Source organism: Stylophora pistillata, chromosome 5 (assembly GCF_964205215.1).
Source record: "Stylophora pistillata chromosome 5, jaStyPist1.2, whole genome shotgun sequence".
Taxonomy (NCBI): Eukaryota; Metazoa; Cnidaria; class Anthozoa; order Scleractinia; family Pocilloporidae; genus Stylophora; species Stylophora pistillata.
In genome coordinates this window covers 82524-105577 of record NC_142523.1, presented here as the reverse complement: position 1 = coordinate 105577, position 23054 = coordinate 82524, and the positions used below count along the sequence as shown (strand labels likewise).

At 36.8% G+C, this 23054-nt stretch overlaps 2 protein-coding genes across 2 annotated transcripts; one reads left to right on the top strand and one right to left on the bottom strand.

Moving 5' to 3' along the window:
- Positions 1 to 859: 859 nt before the first annotated feature.
- LOC111332730 (uncharacterized) lies at positions 860 to 14256 on the bottom strand. The gene is made up of 14 exons (XM_022938182.2): positions 12106 to 14256; positions 10747 to 10812; positions 9674 to 9818; positions 8313 to 8394; positions 7743 to 7821; positions 7382 to 7472; positions 6760 to 6950; positions 6390 to 6479; positions 5509 to 5597; positions 5344 to 5422; positions 3236 to 3385; positions 3064 to 3116; positions 2661 to 2718; positions 860 to 2244 (listed from the first exon to the last, which is right to left on the bottom strand). The coding sequence occupies exons 1-14, from the start codon at positions 13942 to 13944 to the stop codon at positions 2080 to 2082; spliced, it is 3177 nt and encodes a 1058-aa protein (XP_022793917.1). The 5' UTR covers positions 13945 to 14256; the 3' UTR covers positions 860 to 2079.
- A 110-nt stretch (positions 14257 to 14366) lies between these two features.
- LOC111340737 (ras-related protein Rap-1b) lies at positions 14367 to 18850 on the top strand. The gene is made up of 7 exons (XM_022947659.2): positions 14367 to 14512; positions 14666 to 14749; positions 14917 to 14985; positions 15098 to 15154; positions 16929 to 17069; positions 17774 to 17871; positions 18214 to 18850. Exons 2-7 carry the CDS (start codon positions 14693 to 14695, stop codon positions 18344 to 18346), a joined length of 555 nt encoding a protein of 184 aa, XP_022803394.1. The 5' UTR covers positions 14367 to 14512; positions 14666 to 14692; the 3' UTR covers positions 18347 to 18850.
- Positions 18851 to 23054: the final 4204 nt, after the last annotated feature.

Genomic DNA, 23054 nt, shown 5'->3' with positions numbered 1-23054 from the left:
ATTTGCTGTTATGTGTGGGGTTCTTCGTGGTTGTATGGTCACCGTTTTGTCTTATTTACGTTGTGACTGACGTTCTTTGTGTTCACTACTGTACTTGTGGTTTGTTTTTTAGCTGTGTATACGTGTTAAGTAGATGAATTATCAGCATATGTCGTGTTTTTCTTTGTAATTTCGTGGTGTACATGTAGTAAATCTGTTCTGTGTTCTCAATGTGCTACTTTTAAGATTTTACGCGATACACTTGTTCTTATTTGATCATAACACTTCAAGTGCTATGAAATGACGAGAAATCTTGCTGGAGCACCTGATTTGTGCGATGAAAGTATGAGAACCATGGAAATGATGAATTTTGGTGGAGACTGAACTGAAAGTGACTGATAAGAACCACAATTCTGATCCACTTGCCACTAATTACCTAAGGCCAGTTTATGGACAACATTTCAATAGTATTATAGATTGAAAACAATCTAGAATTGGTTGAGGAAGTTGGATAGAAAAAAAACACAAGGAAACAAATATGATAATAATAATAATAATAACACCTTTATTTAGACACGATAGTGTTTAAAGCTAAACAGCTTGTGGGGTCGTGTAAATGCAAATAAACTCTAAATTAAATAAATTCAAATGATGATGGTTTTTGAGGAGAGGGGAAAACCGGAGTACCCAGAGAAAAAAACAGAAAAAAATATTAGTATAATTTTAGTAATTAATCGTCACCTAAGTATAGTTTTTGTTAATTTTAGCAAGTTAGTGTTGTATGTAATGTTTGCCCTTGACAGAGTAATGTTGGCCCTCAGAGTAGTTTCATAAGTAGTTTTGTTTTTATTGTTAAAAATAAAATAAAAAAACAGACAAGTGAGATCAAAATACTTTAATAGCCTTATGGTAATTTCCATTGATCAGTGACCCTCAACACTAATGATCAGCCACTTTACATGCATATTAACGCCAGCACAGTACAAATTAACAAAGTCTTTGGTACAAAAATAAAATTCACCCAACTAAGGACTAAGGCATGTGGAACAGAATCCTTATGTAAAAAAATGGCAGTAAAACACATCAGAACCCTGAAGGTGAACACAACCCAAACATCAGATATTTTTTATCCTGGTCTAAAATAAATGGCTTCGCAGCAAATTAAAGGAAACACATTTTAGATGCAAAATTGAATGGTCTTTGATATTCCATTTCTTCACTGTATATATTCCTTTGTTCAAAAATACTGATCACATACAAAGAATCAAACTAATGGTTATGAGTTGTGAACTAACCTATGTACCAAATCAAAACATAAAAAATTAATTTCTAGTTCTTAAAAATAGCCCTTCAAAGTTTCCACCAAAATAGGACTCAAATCTTTTCCCCTTTTTCACTTTTGGGTATTCCCTACACATGGAGCCCTAAGTAACACGTGAACATCTCAGTTTTGCTAATGTGGAAGGTTAAAAACTGAACAAAGCAAGGAAAAGAGTCTGTCTAATACGTGCCATACTTCAAACAAAGAGAGCACTCTTGTAAAATAAATGTATCCATGAATGAGTAAAGTCCCACAACTTGACATTTTTGACTTAACACCCTGAGAGAAATTCTGTTGGTTTACTTTTGTTCTAAAATAAATATTTCTATAATTGTCATTTATAAACCACTGTAAATAAACTCGTCAACTATTTCTGCTCAAACAGGCAGCCACCACCAAAAATTTAAAGTCTTACTTAGGTTTTTAATTCTAAGATTTGATTCATAGTAACTTGCCTTCATACTGCTGTACACAGGGTTTATTCTACAGATAGTTTATTCAGGGTTTATTCACAAAAAAATTGTATGTTGAAGTGACACATGTGGTAGTAAATTAATCTTTGAGTCCAATAATTGAAAGCAACGGAGGATAAAGGGAAGGTGATGAGAAATTCTATCTTAAAGTTCCCCACTTAAAGCAAATTGCTGTTGTACATGCATGTACACTTCAAAATGGTAAGTTCCATGACACAATTTCAGCAATAATTGAGTGTCAGTTGCAAAATGCCTGCAACAAAATATCCTTGACCGGCTGAATCCTCTGTTATCGAAGCTCTCTGCTCAGCCAGGAGTCAGAAATTCATGTGAAGGGGTGAAGTCCCACAACTTAACGGTTTTGTCGTAAGATCCGGAGACAATGCTATAATCATTGAACTGTAAGCATGTCACTCCATCTGTGTGACAACGTAATGTCAGCAAACGCTGTCCACTTTCCAAGCTCCACATCTGTTTTTCAAAGATCCAGAAGAGAAAATATGGAAAAACAATTGTAATATTCACATTTTTGACTCACAATTTTATTGCAATGACACTGGCACTGACTATAATCCGTCATTCAATTCAAATTGGTGTTAAGTTTCACAGGAAAATTACATTAATCCAATAACTTCCACAGATGACCAAGGCATAATTTCTCCTTACAATATCACTACAATACCTAGCAGACACGTGATGAGAACAAAGAAAAATATCAACTAGGGAATTGTTAGTTGATCCAATACCAAATTCTCCACACCAAACACATAAGAATTGTCTGGCAAAAAGTAGGGAGAATTAATAGTGACAACTTGGGAGTGGAAGGATTAAAACTTATGGCCTAGTCAATTCCTACTAACAGCAGCTTACTAGAATCACAATGTTACCTTCAGTGTTTTGTCATCACCAGCACTCACTATTCTCCAACTGTCTGTCTGAAGACATCTATCAAAAGAGTTTCACACAAGATATCATAAGATGGCAGTTGAGAAAAATATGAACCAAGTACTATCTATATCATATACATCTGAATCTTATCTTGAAGAGCAAGGATGGCCCAGTGGTGAGAGCCCTCACCTCCCACCACTATGGCCAGCTGAGGGTTCACTTTGTTGTTGGTTCTTGTCCATGTTCCCAGGATTTTTCTTTGGGTCCTCCAGTTTTCCTCTCTCCAGAAAAACCAACATTCTAAATTCCAATTTGACCTGGAAACAGTGGACAAGAAGAGCCACCTTGTGGAATGTCCATTGTTAAATTCCTATTCCAATTCCCACTTATTTACTTTAATACCTTATAACACCAGTGTGACCCTCAGATCTGATCCAATCCAGAGTGCCAATGCACTGAAATAGATAAAAAAAGATAAAAATTATATCAAACAATATCAGGTTATTCACAGGGAAAGGCTACAAACTCTTAACACAACACAAGTAAACAGTAACTATTGTAATCATTTGATTACCTTTCCAGTTAGCAGATCCCAAAATTTAAGATTGTGATCCAGTGAGCCACTGATAACCTTCCTGCTGTCAAATGTTAAATTCAAACAAGTGACAGCATCATGATGGCCTGTCAGTGTCATAAGACATGAACCCTCTGTCAGACTCCACACCTGTAAATAACACACCTTATTATCCAACTACACTTAGACGAGTACAAATAACACCATAGACGAGTACAAATATCACGCGGTATTTGTACTCATCTGTTGTAGAGTACCGGTTAAACAGGTTTTCTCGCATCGTGCAAGCGAAGAATTGGATTGTAGTTACGAAAAAAAAAAAATAAGTAGCGGATAATTTGAATCATATTTCCTACGACAAAGAGTCAAAATGGCTGGAAAATATAAATTTAAGTTTATTAGATGAATTGAGCGAAGAAAAACAGCTAGACGACCAGAAAATTTCTTCATTTTATGAAGAAAAAAGAAACAGCCACGTAACAACGCGCCAATCCCGTTCTGCTTCACATACTTCTGTCACGCACTCCCCGTAAATAAATATTCACGAAATTCTCCCGCTGAAACAACAGTTTGGCATGTTGGATAATAAATAACTTATTAGACATTTTGTTGTGTAGTATCGCTGAGTATTTTTACTCGTTATTTGTATTTTGACTTGCCCTACAGGCCCGTCAAAATACGGCACAACTTGTAAAAATACTCACCGATACTACACAACAAAATGTCTGAAAAGATATATTTATTATCCAACTACACTTCCTAGAGTACAAATAACCCCATACATGAGTACAAATATCACACGGTATTTGTACTCTAGAGTACCGGTTCAACAGGTTTTCTTGTATCACACAAGCGATGAGTTGAATTGTAGTTACAAAAAAAACAAAAAGCGGACAATTTAAATCATATTTCCGAGAACGAAGAGTCAGAATGGCTGGCAAATATACATCCAAGTTTATTAGATGAATCGAACGAAGAAAAACAGCTAGACGACCTGGAAATTTCTTCATTTATTGAAGAAAATAGAAACAGCAACACGACAATGTGCCAATTCCGTTCTGCTTCCCATACTTCTGTCACACGCTCCCGGTAAATAAAATTCCACGAAATTCGCCCGCACTCAAATAACCGTTTGGCGTGTTGGATAATAAATAACTTATTAGATGTTTTGTTGTGTAGTATCGCTGAGTATTTTTACTCGTTATTTGTATTTTGACTCGCCCTATGGGCTCGTTTGGAGGCGCGTTGACCTTATGGTTAGTGCGCTTGACTCCGGATCGAGTGGTCCGGGTTCGAGCCCTGGCCGGGACATTGTGTTGTGTCCTTAGGCAAGACACTTTACTCTCACAGTGCCTCTCTTTACCCAGGTGTATAAATGGGTACCAGCAAATTTAATACTGGGGGTAACCCTGCAATGGACTGGCATCCCATCCAGGGGGGAGTACAAATACTAGTCGCTTCATGCTACAGAGACCAGAGTTAAGCACCGGCCTAGTGGGCCACTAGCCTCGTAAACAGACTTTACCTTTTACTACACAACAAAATGTCTAATAAGATATATAACTTGTAATGCTCTACAGCTAGGTGACATGATCCAGTGATATATTACCAGTACTAAAGACTCTGGTCAGATTGTCTTCTATTTTCTGAGTACTGTAAAAATGTGTGAACTTGCAGATAAGCCACACCTCCACTCTGGCAACTCAAATTTTGGAGATGAAGAATTTGGGAAAAATATACAAGTGGAGTCTTGAGAAAGTTGCTTTTAAATATTTTGGTTGCTTCATCAAACATACAAACATACATACATTAAGTCACCAGCACTGAAGAGAGAAAATACTCTAAATTCTTAAGCTGGAAAAGTATAGTTAACCAAACAGTATTTTTTTTTCATTCCACTCAGATTTTCAAGAACGTTTTACAAGAATTGACAGGAAATCTTTAGTTTGTTCCTGGGTCCTTTGTAGTTTAGTAGCCAAGCATAATTCTTATATTACTAAAAATAGACAGGTAAAAACCAACTATGTATTACTAAATCTTTGTTAGTTACTAAAAATGAACAAAAAATTAATATATTTTTTTATTAGCTTTAGAAGTTAGTTAGTTACCTTAATAGTCTTGTCATATGATCCAGACACTATTTTTCTGTCGTCAAACTGAACACATAGCACTGCAGCATTATGACCCCTGAATGATAAAATGATGTCGTAGTTATTACTCAACAGTTACTTTCAAATGCCAAAAACACTGAACAAACTAAAAGTAAACACTACCTCAAAGTTAGCTGGCAATTTCCAGTCCTAATATCCCAGACTTTGAGGGTCTTATCGTACGAACCACTAACAACCTTCTCATCATCAACCTGGTGTGAAAGAGGAAAAATAATGGAAATGAATTTTTTATCAAAACATTCATGTTAGACATTGCAAGTAATCGTTCATTTTAAAACATTGTTACCTATAATTATAAGTTTTAAAATTCCTCCTTAACAAGACCAGTTAATGAAAAAAAAATAAAAAAGTGTGTGCACTAAGATGAGAGTATGTCAACAATGTCAGTAATTAAATCTGTGCCTCTCAGGTTTGTAGAACTGTTTCAAATTCTATCCATCCCTTGGTCTCTCATTGCTTAGATGAGGCTAATAAAGATAAATATAGGAAAAGTCCTTCACTGCACATCGATAATCATCATAATGATAAAGATGCATTTATCTTGCATATTCTCCATACGAATAATTTATGCTCTAATGCATTTTATTACACAACTTGGGCAATCAGAGGGCCAATAACTAAAATCAACCAATCAAAATGCTCTATTGCCGGTCAATATTTTCTCAGTATTGGACCGGGCACTATCCCGAATGGTCCCAAATGATACCACACTCGTGTCCCTTTGAACTTCAGTTGTATAATAAATCTCTTATTAACCAAGCCTGCTTGGGACCCTACTGGAAGAATATCGGCCCTTGATCTCTTTTGTATGGACCGAGCGCAGCAAGGTCCGTACTGTCAAAACCTCCGGCCAATATTCTCGCAGTACGGCCCTCACGCTTGGTTAATAAGATATATTTATAACACTGTGTGGGGGACTTTGGTGAGACAGCTGGGAGAAGTTTTCCAAATTTTTGAAAGGAGACAGGTGGGAGGCTCCTTACCTGAAGACAGCGGACTGTGTGCATGTGACCAACCATAGTCACCTTACATGAAGCACCACTCCAGTATGACTTAAATGACAGATCCCATACCTTTAAAAGGTGAAAAATTGACAGTATTTGAAATAAGCATAGGTTAATGCTGTACACCCTAACATCATTGTACATATTCCCCAAACTGTTGTCCATAGATTTCTATGGTGCTGACAAGGAGAATTTGTTTAACAATCAAGAGCTTCTTTAGTTGGTGATCATTTCCTTTATTCTCCTGACCTTAATGTGTGATTCAGGGGTGATATTGTACGGAGAAATTAGATGTTAGTCACTGTTGGGGGTCAAAGGGTAAACAAAGTGTAGCTGATTTTAAACATACCTTAATGGATCTATCCACAGAGCCACTGACCAATCTGTTGCCATTGAGATTTAAACATCGAACTGTCCCTGAGTGACCAGCTAGAGTCAGCACTACATCACACTCACCACTCTGAATATCCCAGACCCTTATAGTCTTATCATATGAACCACTCGCAATCCTTGTGTCATCAAACTGAACACACGAGATACCTACAAACAAAAACCAATTCATTTTCATCCTCACTGCGAATAAATTTTTCTAACCTCGTGGTTTTATAGTTTGCGCATTCAACAAATTTATCCAAAATGATTCAATATTGTCATTTTAAATTTATGTTCTCCACTGTTTACCCTCCTCAACTAGCTTAGATTGTCCTTCAAAGTCAAGTTTGAAAAATCTTTTATATCACTATGATTGTGAAATTAAATTTGCCGCCAATTATTATTAACATTAATAGTCAAGAGTTCTTTACTGAGAACCTTAATTATTACAATAAAAACTACATTCCTGTCAAAAAAAACATTCAAAATCTTCAAATTAATAATTATCATTTCTGATGGAAATCATTATCAGTAATTCATAAAAAGAAATACTGCTTTAACAGCATAAAGAAGGCAATATACACAAACCAGAAGCTTACCTTGTGTGTGGCCTTCAAATGTTCGTACATTACACTTTCCTTTTAACCAATTCTGATGTAAAAGATACCTTGATGCAAACATCTTTTTCCACTAATGACACAATCATGAATGGTAGTTTATTATCAATAAAAACTTAATTAGTTATCTCACTTAAATTAATAATTTTAATACAGAACAAAAGTGAAACTTTGGACAATCATTATAATTGTGATATACTTACTATATTTGCAGTATTTTTAACAACTGTTTCAGTTGATAGTTATACCTTCTGAATGACACCCAAACCCTGTACAATCATTGAACTTAAAAACTTATTGAAAAGGTATTTCTTGATAAATGATTGACAGTGATGTCCTATACCTGAATTGTTCCATCATCCATAGTGTATTTCTTTTTTTCTTTCTCTTCTCCAATCCTTGATAACTGCCAGCCAGGGCACCTATAGACAGGAAAACAGTTATAACATTACATTCTATCATAACCATGATTGAAAACCTAACAACGTTGGAACCTTACTGTTTAGAGTTTCTAGACTAGCACTGAAAGATGTCAAATAAATTCTTCACTCAGTCCTCTGACTTGTTCATCATTTCCCTCTTGTCAAGAAATTTAACTTTTATTTTTAACAATACTTTGGTTCCCTTGGAACTTTTTCTTCTTTATTCCCAAACGATACTCAATATTCAGTTAGTTTCAGGTTCTCCTTTAAAGATTTTTGCTTTTGTTTACTGACCCCTCTCAATGCATTTGACTCAGGAAAAGTTTCCAAGAATAATAACATATTTTTTTCCTAGACTGTGAAATAGGCCTTTCCAAAATATGAAAGATCAAAAGCAAGGACCAATATTTCTCCAACAAATGGGCACCAAGCAAGTAACTTACAACACCAAACATTTAGTGATTTAAAAACAAGGCATTTATAGAACTTACCCGCAAAGACTTTGCCACAGCAAGGGGTTACTGGCCAAGTTGTTCCATGTGTGATTGACTTGACTACAGTGACACAAACTCACTAGGAGAAAAATAATTCAAATTTACAGTATTGAAACTTCTGTGTCAGACCTACTGTACTGAAGGAATAAAAAAGCTGCGAACCAGACCAAAGTAATCACTTAGATGGGGTGCTAAACAGTCAAGCCACTGCAGTCAGCCAATATTCATTGTTTCTTTACCACAAAATGTTCATAAAAAAACAGCAATTCAATAATTTCACTGTTGAAGTCAATTTAAGTCTCTGCAGTTGGTTGTCATCTGAATGATGGAAGTACAAGCCATGCACTGATAAATGATTTTGCTATAAAATGCCATTAGGTCTAGTGGACTCCTCGCTAAACATGAAACTAATCCCAGTTGAAACACAACATTATTAGCCCGTCCATATTTTGGCATTGGCTCATTCCCATGGTCCTCTCTGCCTAAACACCAAAATTCATGTGGTAGTATTGGAACATATATACAAAAATCTATATTGAATTTTTCTTCCCTTCTGAATGTTTAGAGTCAATCTTATTTTTCATAACTAAGGTAAGTTGTGTTTATCCTTTCAAATCACACAAAAGGAGCCAACTGTCTCATGCTTTTCTAGCTCTGTTTTATCCATTGGACTCATATAGAGGTTTTGCACAGCAGCCATGTTGGATGGCAGAAACAATAGATTATTTTACCCATGGGAAAAAAAATTTTTTCTTATGCAAAATATTTTCATTGTTCCTGCCATCCAACATGGCTGCTGTGCAAAACCTCTATTACTGGTACATATCATTTTTAGTCCATTCCAATTGTTCCTTATAGATGCTTAGATTTGTTTCACGGTAGCCCCGAGTTTCAAATCCTTGGCCATGCTTGTAATATAGCCAACTGGTTTGCCTTCAGCCAGTCCGTATTCTTAACAACGTTATTTTCAATTTGAATTATTTGTTTAAGTTGTTTCATGGAAAACCTGTAAACTAGCTTCTAGCTAAGTGTTTCTCCATGTTAAACTGTTTATTATTATTATTATTATTATTATTATTATTATTATTATTATTATTATTATTATTATGATGCAGAAAGCAGGAGTAACAAAACCATTGCAAAAAAAAAATTTAACAAATAAATTATGCCCAACTGCTACATGTATTTCACTGGTGGCCCTCTCTGGAATGAAGAGGGTAGAAATAATGCCAAACAATCACTGTCTTACATGTAGCTTGCCATGGTAGAATGAACATATTGGTGTTTAAATACCTATTACTTTCTAAACAAGCGGCAATTTCCTTAACATGAAAAATATCAATATAAGAATACCTTACCTAAGTCAAGAAAAGACAAAATGTGCAATGCCACATGATGTGGTAACCAAGCCAACATGTCCTGACAATTTGGAGGGCAGCTTTTATGAAGAACAGGTTCCATTGCAACAGACAGCATATGCATCTGCGGCAACTCACATTCTTCCTTTAAAAAGAAAAAACATTCCTTCTAATAACTTCCAATGGAAAAATTCCTTTTATCAGTTTCAGAACAGTCTTACCTGCTATGAACCTTTACCTGTCCTTCACGTCATCTTAAAAATATCAAATTATGTTTTGATGTTTGTTTTTTAAATTCCAATTAAATGTGGTAAAAAATATCAAACTGACGTTTTGATGTTTGTTTATGAAATTCTATTTTAAATGTGTTGGTGCAATTAAAAAAACAATAATTTGCTGTGTATGAAAGCTTAATTATACAGTGATTGGTTGCAATTGCTCCACAAAAAATCTCTTGATTTCTTACATCTTTAAAATTTTTTTTCTCAATGACGAAAGATATAGGTACTAACAGCTTATTTCAAGCCCTATAAAAATGAATATTTACTTTAAAACAGTTGAGTATGAAATGTTGAGAGGCTCCCCTGAAAACAATCATCATGATTTTATTCATTCTTACATTAATTTCATGCATAATTTTTCATGAAAAAAATAATTTTTTTTTGCCTCATACAAACTAAAAAAGATCACCAAACTAATTTCAGTATTTTAAGACTGAGGTGAATATTGCACCAACCATAATGTAAGAAGTTTTACAAAATCAATTAGTTAGAATGTTAATTGGCAGTTAATTAAGTTAATTCGAATTACCACACAATTTATCATATACAACTTAACCAGTGTTATTAGAAAGGGTAATAAACAAAATTATCCTTTACCTGCAATTATGGTAGCCGTAACTGTTAATTATCAACATTTTTTGGCCCAAAATTGCTGTTTTTTAGGGACACAGTAAAATGTACACAAGACAGAAATGTGAAGACCTGGATCTCTTCTGCCTTGCTTTAATAAGCTATCACGACATACCTGTTTTCACAACACTTCTGAGATCACTCTATTAGTAAGAAACTCACCAGAAGTTTCCGAATTAAAATATTCTTCTGTTCATCATTAAATTCACGGAACCACTGCAAAATATCCTAAAAATAGAAAAACAGATCCGAAAAAGGTCTTTAACCTTAAAATGTACTCTAACTGAAAAAAATACCTAATGGTAATACTAGAAGATTATAGATTGTAACAGAAATCAAATTCTAAACAATCTAGGGGGAAAGGTAAATGAATAAAGGGTATAAGTTTCTAAAGAAAGCGTGTTGCTGCATTGGTGGGGGATATAACAAGATAACAATAAATTTGATTAATCAACTGAGTTGATAATGTAAATTGGCCACCAAAAGAGTTTCTCATCTAACATTTGGAAGAACTTAGCCTTTCATCAGAGTGAGTGATTCACTCTAACAAACCTTGCTAACACTTGAAATATGAGCTTACTCTTTAGAGTAGCCAATTTATATCTATTTATCAACCCAGTTAATAGAACCATATTATCTTATAATGAAAAAGAGTCTATAGAAAATGCTTTCATGTCTAGAAGTGATAAGACTAAGGAAAAATATCAATTAGGGGATCATTATTAGATTCATTACCAAACTTTCCTATTAACTGACAATATTATTCCATTCTGAATCTGGAACCCTCAACCACCTTTGCAGCGGTCTGGCACTCTACTAATTATTAAATAAATCTAATTACTCAGAGTTCTCCTCTGTTCTAGGCACCCAGGTAGAAGAAATTTTCAAACTGGTTGGGCAATCCTTTTACCTGTTGATGAGAGCTGCAAAAGGGGGTAAATTTTACCAATTACCTCTTGAATAAGAGGACACTGATTTTTGACCAAGCAAGGGTACAGTCTAAAGTAGAAACTCACCAACAAAACTCCTACAACTAAGACTATTTGTGGTTATTTTCTTCTTTAGTTTATATGTCATCTACCATCAGCTTACATTAAACTTCCCCTATCACAATATAATTTGAATATATCAACAAAGTTGAAATGGTAAATTGGCCACCATTACAGTTATAAAAGCTGACGTTTCAAGCATTAGCCCTTCGTCGGAGCATTAGCCCTTTGTTAGCCCTTCGTCAAGCGTTAGCCCTTTGTCGGAGCGACGAAGGACTAACGCTCGAAACGTCAGCTTTTATAGCCGTAATGGTGGCCAATTTACCATTTCAACTTTGCTGATATATTCAAATTATTTCATTACCCCCACTGACATAGCGCCAAACAGTTTCTTTAGAAACTATCAGCCTTTATTCCCCTATCACAGTCTGTTTTGGAATTCTTTTGGTGTTTTGAGTTGGCATATTCTACAGTAGGTTCACTAACTTCTATTTATCCGGTAAAAAAAAGGGTGAAATTCAAAAGGAATTACCTCACTGCACTTCTTAAACTGTGCTCCATTAATAGTTGGCTTTCTCTGCCAAATCACTTGATTTCCTGTCCATAACGTTTGCCCATGACCATGGTGACCAAGAGAAGTCCTTATCTCAACTGTTCTAATTTCATCAACCAAAGAAAGTCTTCGAGATGGAAGGGCTGAGCATTTTTGTGCATCACAGTGGGCTGTTGTCTCTGTTCTGCTGTTACTGGATATTACATCAGATACAACTGAAGAAAGCGAATTATATTCGGTGACAGTGGAAGAAACTGAATCTTGTTCAACTGCTTTCAATCCATGGACCTTGGCATCATACTCTTGGATATCCATAGCTTTGTTACCATCAAGGCTTGTGAAAACATTTTCATGCCCATTGTATTCTTTTAGTGTATTATCACAAGCATTTTTTTCCACCCCATCAATGTCTTGGTTTGTAGAATCAACCTGTGTTGTAAACTCAGATGAAATACATGGCAGCAACAGCTTCTCCTTCTCCAAGTCCTCCTCAGAAGAATAAACAGGACTAGATGTCAAACAGCTGCTAGAGCATTCTCCCTCTAACAGAAATGCAGAAATTGTTGGGTTTTGACCTTCACTGCTTCTAACAGTAAAACTAATTAAGTTATTGGAACTGTTGGGAACTTGACTACAGCCGTGTTCATTATGGACCAAATTGCTCTCATCCACATGTTTTGCCAGCATCTCATGATTTGGATTAACAATTGTATCAGGATGTTGGGTAATTATATCTGATCCCCTTGGTAATGGAATAGATACTGCACCATCTCTTTTCAAGTCAGACTTAAACATTGAACTGTGAGGAGTTGAGCATTTAGAAAAAGAGTTGTCATATGTTACTTTCTCCTGCATCTTTGGTTGGAAATTTTTAACAGCTGCCTCTTCTTGGTAAAGAACTGGACTTTTATAAAAGTGAATTGCACCAATAGTTGAACCATTTTGATTTTTAATGTGACCACCCTGTGCTATTGGAGTTAAATGAGGGGTGCTTTTCACGTTCCTGTACTGTGGCAAAGAAGAATTTTTCAAATGTACCCTTGAAGAATCAAATCCACTGAATGATGCTCCTTTTCTTAAACTAGTGACGCGTTTTTGCTTCAAAGGAGGAGAAAGCAGATGAACGTTTGAAGAGTTTTCAAGATGTGTTCTTTTCTTTCGAGGCCAGCTGTTATAAGCTGGGCCGGAGAAGCTCACACTACGTCGAACTGGAGGAAAAGTTGGAGAAGTGATATTATCTGGAATTCTTCCTTCGTTTAGTGACAAATCGTGAAGTGGAAGAGATAAGACGCTTTTCACGTTCTCTTTGGCTTTCAGCGGTGAACGGTTCATTCCTTTAGCTATTTCATTGAGCAAGCTGTTGTTACTTGAAGTTCGATCTAAACGGGAAATGCGCCTCTCAGAGCTAAAATCATGGAAGGTCCCCGTCGCTGTTCCGCACTCCTGCACACTTACTTCTGTTTCAACAACACCTGAGCAAAGATCGTCACCAAATTGTCTCACCTTGCGTCGTTTCAGATATTTGATGCTTCGGTTCTTCCGTATTTTATGCCTGCCTGAGGACTTTTCAACTTCGAGTGCTCTTGGATCACGAACAAAGTCCGAACCACTGCTTGTGTTGCTCTTCAACAGCTCAGCAGCGCTTGCTCCAGCACCTTTGCTGTCTTTTCCTCCTTTTGCTCTTCTGGTAAACCAAACAACCTTTTCCCAAACCCGAGAGCGAGATTTCGAGGGCCTTTTTAAAGTACCGTTTACATTGGAGCTCGGGTCAGCTACGTGTACATCCTCCTGAAAGAACCTGTTTTCATTCGGTTCCATCCCTTAGATTGTTATTTATATCATGATGTTAAAAGAGTTGAAATTAAATAGCGGCTAATTCCACCCCTCATGAAAGGCTTCGTTGTCGTTTGCAAAACTAAACCGACATAGTCAAAATAAGCCTCTTCCAAAGTGCCATCTTCTCTTCATGTTTGCAAGTGTTGCTGGGTAACTATAAAACTCTCGTTTAAAAACGAACAACTCTTAAAAATATTTGCTCTGAATGAAGCTTGATACGGAGCAAAAATACGTCATGATGGCCTCAGATAGTTATTTAACAGATAGAATTTATGGATGAAAAGTTTTTGTTTGTAATTCATTAAACCCCAAATACGTGTTTAAAATGATAAAGCAAAACCCGTCCAAGGGTGACTAAGTATTTCATTTCACTCCCACCTCCCAGTCAGTGCCAAAAATAGCCGTTTGAAAGTGAGGCTATATAAAACAGTTTCGTACAGAGTGACGTACACACCCGTTCGTATTGCTCCGAACTGTCGCGAAGGAGCGTCCCAGCTTGTGTACATTGTTTTCTTTTTAAAAAATCAATCGTTGTTTCAGCCTGCTCAAGGTAAAACTTAGTCGTTTCTTACCCTCATTATTCTCTGATCACAACAGTTTTGATTTATTTGGCAGCGACGCGCGAACTGTTGCCAGTTTTCGCCTCGCAACATTCGTTGATGCCATGCTATGGCGGTGTCTCAACAATATGTTCATGTTTTAGGCACCGAATTGAAGTTTCCCTTCCAAGATGCGTGAATACAAACTGGTCGTGCTTGGTTCTGGAGGAGTTGGCAAGAGTGCTCTGGTAATGATAGCGTGAAACTCCTTTAAATCTGTCAGTGTGAAACGAGAATTGATGTGCTGTGTATTGATTTCTTACGGTAGGAATAATGAAGAAGCGGCAATATTCTTAACTGTATCACTCACTGTGATCGTCTATGAAGCTTTTTATTTTCTCTTTTTCTTCATCAGACTGTTCAGTTTGTGCAAGGAATCTTCGTCGAAAAGTATGATCCGACGATCGAAGACTCGTATCGAAAAGTAAGTATATTCGAAGTGAAAATCCTCTGTCGACTGGCGCCCGTTTTCTACCAACTTAAACTCGATATTCTCTTCTAACATTTCGTGTCAAATTTTTGTTGTTTTACATCAGCAAGTTGAAGTCGACGGGCAGCAGTGTATGCTGGAAATATTGGACACAGCAGGAACGGTGAGTTGGACCACTATTTTGAGAAAATTGGGTGGGAAAGAGCACCAATCCTACTTTGTGCTATGAATATGTAGATTTTCTTGTCAAATGAACAGCTTGCTCTTGCAAAACTCAATACAACGTTTCTATTTACCCATAGCATTTTATAAGTTATTCGAGGTAATGCAATTAGGAACAAGCTTTGGTGTTCGAAAATTTTCTTCTTATCTTACCGTCATGTAATGGTTAGGTGGTCTGGTGTCGACAAAACCATATTTTATTTATTTTGGTTTTGCTTGCAAAAATGTTAGGAAAAAAGAACTAAAAAGGTGAGAGTCTAGAATGATGTCAAAAATTTTCACACTGTCGGGCATTTTCTCTTTTGCTCAGGTTTTAATCTGCCGGTCTACACGAAGGTTTACCTGTTAAGTAATTAGGCCTAATTAACGTTGTAAATACTTTATCTGACCCTGCTATTATTTATGGCTTGAATATTCTAATTAGCTCATCTTGCGTGTTGCTTGATTAAATAATTGAGATCAATAATTTTGCAATCATGTTTGTCTGAAAAAAGAAAAACAATTGAACTTGCCATTCCATAAAATTTTCACTCTGACCAAGGTTGGGTTTGATATTGATTCTATGGAAAATATGTGAGAAAAATTCCTGCATAAGAGGCAGTGGTTTTAGCAGATGTATGTATTTGGTTATTGGGATTTTAAGACCCTGAAGATTTGTAAAAGAGTTAGTTTGATTGAGGTGTGTCACATGCAGGATGGTTCCTTACTCTCTCGTACCTAATTTCAATTAAGATTATTGTCGAGATATTTGTATACTGGCTTGTAAATGCAAAATGTATCAACTTTTCTGTCCTCTTAGTTGTTTTGGAAACAAATTGGTGTTGTTTGTTCTGTAATTGTATTTTGTAATAAAAATTGGCACATTTGACAAACCACAAAGAATACAACTGTGGTAGTTTTGAAAAATGGTTAAGTAATCTTGGACTGTCTATTGCATATTTTTGTGAAAAATTGTATTAATTATACATCATGTTTTGGCAGCAAGCAATATTTACCTGCTGGGAAGATTTCTGATTTAATTGGACTGCACTTGGTCTCTATCTTTCCCTAAATCGAGAAACAACATTTTTATACTAGAACTTAAATGTCTTTCACATTCAGATGGTCAGATTCCAATCATACCCATTGTTATCTAAATTTCCATGTTTACTTTCAAACTGGGAAGATGTCAACATCACTGAACCCTTCATAACACAGCTGTTTCACATTTCCAACCCCAAAGAAGTTCTACTGTCCAGAAGTTTTTTTTTTAAAAAAAATAAACAATCACCTTGAGTTAAAATATTTTCATCTGAGTTCTATCTAGGTTTTGAGGCATAATAAAATCTTGTGATGTATTTTGGAATACAATAATTTCTACCTTTTTGGCAACATCAAAAATCCCACAAGAATGGCATGCACTAAAACAGTTGCTACCACTGTGCTCAACCTCAACTTTCTCATTATACTTGTAATCCTTTCACTTCCAAGATCTCATTAGTTATTCTCCTTACCATCTGCCGTACAACTTTTATGATGTAATTTTGAGAATTTGGTGTTGGATCAACTGATAATCCCCTTTTACTGATAGTTGTCTTTTTTCTCTTTACTTTTCTACTTGATACTGTATTGTTATTGTTAGGAGAGATTCTGTCTTGGTCACTCATGGGAACTGAAGTTTTAAGACAACTCTGATCATGTACTGTTTCAAACAATGCTATTGATTTGATTTACAGGAACAGTTTACAGCCATGCGTGATTTGTACATGAAGAATGGTCAAGGCTTTGTTTTAGTGTACTCAATCACAGCGCAATCCACATTTAATGACCTTGGGGACTTGAGGGATCAGATTTTAAGAGTGAAGGACACAGAGGACGTGAGTGATGACTAATGTATACCATAGGGTGTGAGCAAGCCTCTTATTATCAGCACTTCAACATGACTGTTTGTTTGCTCAGTGAAAAGCCTGAGGCCTTGAATAATGCAAACAGGCAAGAGATTGTGAAGGAGGTAGCACTGATAATTAGTGCCAAACTCTCAACAAACCACACCCTGGCTTGTCTCAAATCTTCCCGTGGACTGAGAAATATGTATCCTATTTGGCTAATAATGAGGGCCTCTTGTAGGTTAGATATGTATATCCCCACACAATGTGGTGCTCTAGAATCAACTTCTCTTGAAGTCACCATTTGGTAGACTAATGTGGTGGTGAAAAAAAAAATGTTTGTGGCTTGGAGTGTTGCAATATCACTTTATTTTCCGACATATTACTTCAATCTATTTTTTAAATCACCAGTGATCCTGCAGTCTTGGCAATGCAATTGATTTAGGAATCTCACTATTTTTGCTCATAATGGCATATTTTCCCCTGCTTAAAAGAAAGCAACACTTGAAAACAAACCAACCAATTGGATTTCAAAGCTTGTTTCCGGTAACCAATCAGAGTGCTGGGAATGAATGATTTAGAAGCCAATATGGGCTAATAATCTCTATTCTGAAAAGAAAAAAAAAGGAATTTAGAAGCGGTATGGTGATAGTAAGCATATAGAGAACTAATTATGTGTTTTCATTTTTGTGTAGGTTCCGATGGTCCTTGTTGGCAACAAGTGTGATTTGGAAGATGAAAGAGTCGTTGGGAAAGATCAAGGACAAAATTTAGCAAAAGTATTTAATAACTGGTGAGTTTCTTTGTTTTAGATCCAATCTCTGAGTACTGACAATGTGCTAGTTGAGGAAGGGGTTGTCAACAGAATATGCATTTTCATAGCATGTCTGTCTATGGTTATAATGGAAACAGTGACAGAAGTTACCCTATCCCCTTATGGCAGAAGTTACCCTTACCCCCTGATGGTAGAAGTTGCCCTAACCCCGGATGGCAATAGTTACTCTATCCCCCCCCCATGGCAGAAGTAACCTTGCCCCCCTCCTTCCAAGAATGGTATACACTGCCAGTGTTGTGGCCATGTTGACCTTCCCACCCAATATATGGATTAACTTAAGTGCTTTCTTGTTATTTTTAGTGCCTTCCTTGAAACATCTGCAAAATCAAAGATCAATGTGAATGAAATATTTTATGACTTGGTCAGACAGATAAACAGAAAAACACCAGAAACCAAAAAGAAGAAGAAGAAGACGGGTTGTAAGCTCTTGTAATGATTCCATTTGAACATTTTTCAGTAGAAAAACTGGAGATCTGCTTCAGATGTTTGTGGCTGAATGGCTTACGATTCAGACAGAACATCTAAAATTGTTTGTAAATTATTTTGTGAACGCTGCTGGCTGCTGGCAGAGGATAAGAAAGGAGAGATCATGCAGTAAACTAGAGTCATCATAACAGACTTGTGGTTGTTTTACAGAAAAATTGTAGGACACCTTGGGAAATATTTTAATACGGTAAAAACATAATTTTTTATGTTGAACGTGTACAGTACTTACTGGAAAATCTTTGCTTGAGTGATGTGCATGCTAGACAGTAGACACAGTCTTAGAGAATAAGATTTAGAGAGGAATGCAAAGGAAGTTGTGTAAGTTGTAAGCTTTTTATTTACATTGTTTTGTGTGGTTTTCTGACATTGTAATATTCATGCGTTTTCGTGCAATTTATTTCTTTGATTTTTCTTGTTTTGGTGAGTATTGAAATAAACTTTTTTAAAATAATATACTTTAATAATTGCTTCTTGACAATAGACGTTGTTCTCTGCAACGTGTATATCAATAATTCTGTCATGACTTCATGAAAAATGCGAGTTCTATAGTGTATATTATTTTGATCCTGTGATCATCGCATGTGTTCTCTGAGGATTATACGAAAATGTAATTGTTACAAATCTTCAGTTGAATCCAAATTTCTCTGAACTCGTGAGAGAGAATTGATTATTCTGACAAAAGGCCTTTTTATTTGTAACATTTTAATTTGTTGTTGTCAATATCATTTTAAATTTGATCGATAAAAGCGATCATTTTCATGCAATTTCTGTTGGGGGAAATAATTTGTTAGATATGTCGCCTAAACTGGAGAGAATCAAGTGTTGTTCGCGTAAGCCCTATTTCAGCGAAAAACTATTGCAACAAAAGTCTATAAAAGCCATTTTTATTTGGATCGTTTTCATCAATTTATGCTTATAACTCAGATGATAATAAAACGTTATGTGAAAAATATGAGACCCGTGTAGCTTTTTAAAAATCACTCTGTCGTTACTTAAAGAAATCTGAGTTTTATAGAATGCAAAAAGTCGTCACTATTTTGTTCAATTTGTATTTACATCTGATACTATCGCAGTTATACATTCAGATGCTCTAACCACTTCCTAGGCGTGTCGAATCACCTTTATATTTGATCGTGTTTTTGTATAGTGTGTGTGAGATCAAAGAATAATGACTATTATAAGGCCCTTTATTCCCACTGAGAGGAAGTGTTGTCGGTCATTCTCTGACCGAGAGAATGGTTTTGTTTCTTGATCAAGCCGGCAACACAACTGGCGGTTTTATTCGGCGATTGTGGCGAATTTAATCGCCGCAATCGGAGAAAATCGCAGTCGCCGCACTGGGCACACCTGATTTTTTTGCCGATCGGCGAAGATCGTCTGGTGTGTCGCCGGCTTAAGGCTTTCTCCTGCCTTCCGGAGCGACAGAAGACCCTCCCTCAACCAATGAGAGAGACTCTCAGAACAAACTTTGTATCGCTCGACGCGTGTTTTCCATATGCTTTCCTACTATTTGCCATACTTTTCGACAGATTTGACTAGGACCTTTAAAACCACGACACCCTTTTCTTCAACCAATCAGAGCGAAAGTACAAGTTTGCAAATAAGGAGAGGTAAGAGACAATCTACCTCGACCAATCAGCTTAAGGGCCGGCTGGGTTCCTTAGAGTAAAGGCTGAAAACTGAAACTCCTCCATGTTCACAAATTTTAAACATTTGAGACCCGTGGCTTTGTATCACATGATTAAGAGTCTTCATAGCTTGTCAGATATTTCACCGATATATTCAAAATGTCCATCTCCTGCGAATCAAACAACGAATAAAGAAATCTTCACAATCAAAGCTTCGTGAGACTGGATTCAGTCGAACGTGGGAGACCTGGGTAAGACATTAAGTTCTGGGCTGAGTTCACCTCACCAGGGGATGTCACGCGTGTCTCGGGAACTCACGAGACGTTTGTGAAAAAGCTTTCAAGTCGTTATCCTGCAAAATGAATCAGACGACTTGGGATGTGTCTGAGTTTCTTCAAAGTTCGTGAAGCTGTTCTAACACAATTCAAGGTTTCTAGGGACCGGCGTTACTCATTTTGTACTGAAACTTAAAACCTTTAGCCTTGTCCTTTTTGAGCGGTGATATGAATAAAGTACTCTTCGAAGTGATGAGATATTTTACACCAGATCCAGAACTGAAGGGAAAATAATGTGTAATCGTTTACTAATTTTACTTCAGATTGACAAGCATGTTTTAAAAAATAAATAAATAAACTTTAATAGCCAACACTATTACTGGTAACCCGGTAGTTTAAATTGTGGGCTGTATTAAGAAGAAGTTTTACCTAACTGCTAAAAAATCCCCACTGGCAGGAGGTGACCAGTGGGCTATTTACTACGGTGGCCCAAAAGTGTCACGGCAATTTCAATTTGGTCACGGCAATTTCAATTTGGCCACGGCAATTTCAATTTGGCCACGGCAATTTCAACTTGGCCACGGCAAATTTCAATTTGGCCACGGCAATTTCAATTTCAATTTGGCCACGGCAATTTCAATTTCAATTTACTCACGGCAATTTCAATTTGCTCACGGCAGTTTCAATTTGCTCACGGCAGTTTCAATTTGATATGACCACGTGTCAGCGGAATTACTGAAAAATCCCAGTAGAACTTCCGCGTAAAACGCATAGCGGTTTAAAATGGCGGTAAACCTAAGAGTGACTTTAGAATCCTTGTTTTTTAAGCCGAGTATCAGGAAGTTCTCTACATGTTACAGAAACACTACAACAGTAACAATAAATTGAAACTGCCGTGAACAAACTGAAATTGCCGTGAGTAAATAAAAATTGCCGTGGCCAAATTGAAATTTGCCGTGGCCAAGTTGAAATTGCCGTGGCCAAGTTGAAATTGCCGTGGCCAAGTTGAAATTGCCGTGGCCAAGTTGAAATTGCCGTGGCCAAATTGAAATTGCCGTGGCTAAGTTGAAATCGCCGTGGCCAAATTGAAATTGCCGTGGCCACGTTGATTTTGCCGTGACACTTTTGGACCACTGTAATTTACAGAGCGCAGCCAAGGAGTTGAACTCGGGGCAACCGAGAACAAATCCAGTGAGTGGTAGGGTGGAGGACTTGAACCCAGGCCACCGGATTTCAAGTCCAGCACCCTCAAGTCCAGCACTCGACCACGCCGCCTCCTTAAATGTATGTTTCGGATGTTAGCTGCAGCATGATGCCAATATTGTTTGTAAGCATAGCAGTAATATCAATAGGCAGAGTGTTCCTGTCAGCTTAAATTGGCAGATACTTTGTTTTTAGAAATTTAGTGTTCATAGGAATCTCTGTAGTCGTAGCTAACAACTGACGTGAGATCGTCAGGTGAGAGAGAGGTGTTGAAAACTGTTACTCAGACACTTCACTCAACAGAGAAGTTACATGTCAGTAGCTACTCGTTACCTCTCTGATGCAGTATATTGGGACAAATGACGTGATTTCTTAATTTACTTACGAGTTTTTAAAATTATCTACGCATTCAGAGGAGGACTTAACGTACTTACAGATTTTAGAACATAGCTAGCAGAGTCGCGCAATCAAATTTATTATACGTAAGCGTGCTCAAAATCCCGATAGTGCACGCTGATAGCGTCAGCAAATCCGACTTTGCCAGAAATTTTTTTTTCGCGCGAGCGGCCATTGCTAGTGCGGGGAAAAATGATACATTTCGCGACAATAATGGATACAAACAGAAACTCGGCCTGCTAGTCCGAAAACGAAGACAATGTTTCGACCTTTTCCAATGGGCTAGAGTTCTTAAATGAGGCAGAAAAAGAGAAAAACAAAGGAAAAGGAGACTCGGCATCAGCGCCGTCACGATTCGCTTCAACTGATATTGTTGTCCGTTTTTCGCGTCGCATTTGATGCACAATTCCACCGGCTATGTTCTAAAACAATTGGTTCATGCTTTCAGCTGTGCACTATCGAGTTATGGAGCACGTGGGAAGTTTGGAGAGCACTCAAGAAGCTAGAGTTGCCCTCGGCTATCGCCTCGGGCAACTCTTACGCTTCCTTCGTGCTCTCCAAACTTCCCGCGTGCTCCATAACTCGATAGTGCACGCTAAAGCATGAACCAATTGTTAAACAGCACGATATTTTTGGAGGGATAGCTACATTCAGATGCGAATGACTCCTTTCAGAATAATGCACATTTTGAGATTAAAATACATTTCTGGAGAGCAACTGATTTTAGGAAAGGGTGCATATTTGATTAGGAAGATGTCTGATAGACGAACGGTTTAATGTCCGAAAGAAAGAAGACGCCATCTTTGCGACAAGTTCGTCCCCAAATCTGTACTTCCATGTTCCAAGAAAATTATATGGAACTAAGCCCTTGCTTTCTAAAGGCAGATATCTGTGTCTCTCTTTCCCAAAACGCTAAGGGACTCTAGACTTTATACGCGCCTTCCCTACCCTTGTAAAATGCGATATCCTTTTGAGTGAATGCTCAAATGCTCCCAAATGTTCTACCAAAGTTCTATTTTTCTTGTAATCAAATGCAAGCCATAGCATGATTTTCAGAAAATCCACGAGTCAAAATACAGTTTCAGAAAAATATGAGATCATTCAGTTTGTTGGGTTACTCTTACTTCCAACCATAGTTAATCGCAGTTTATTC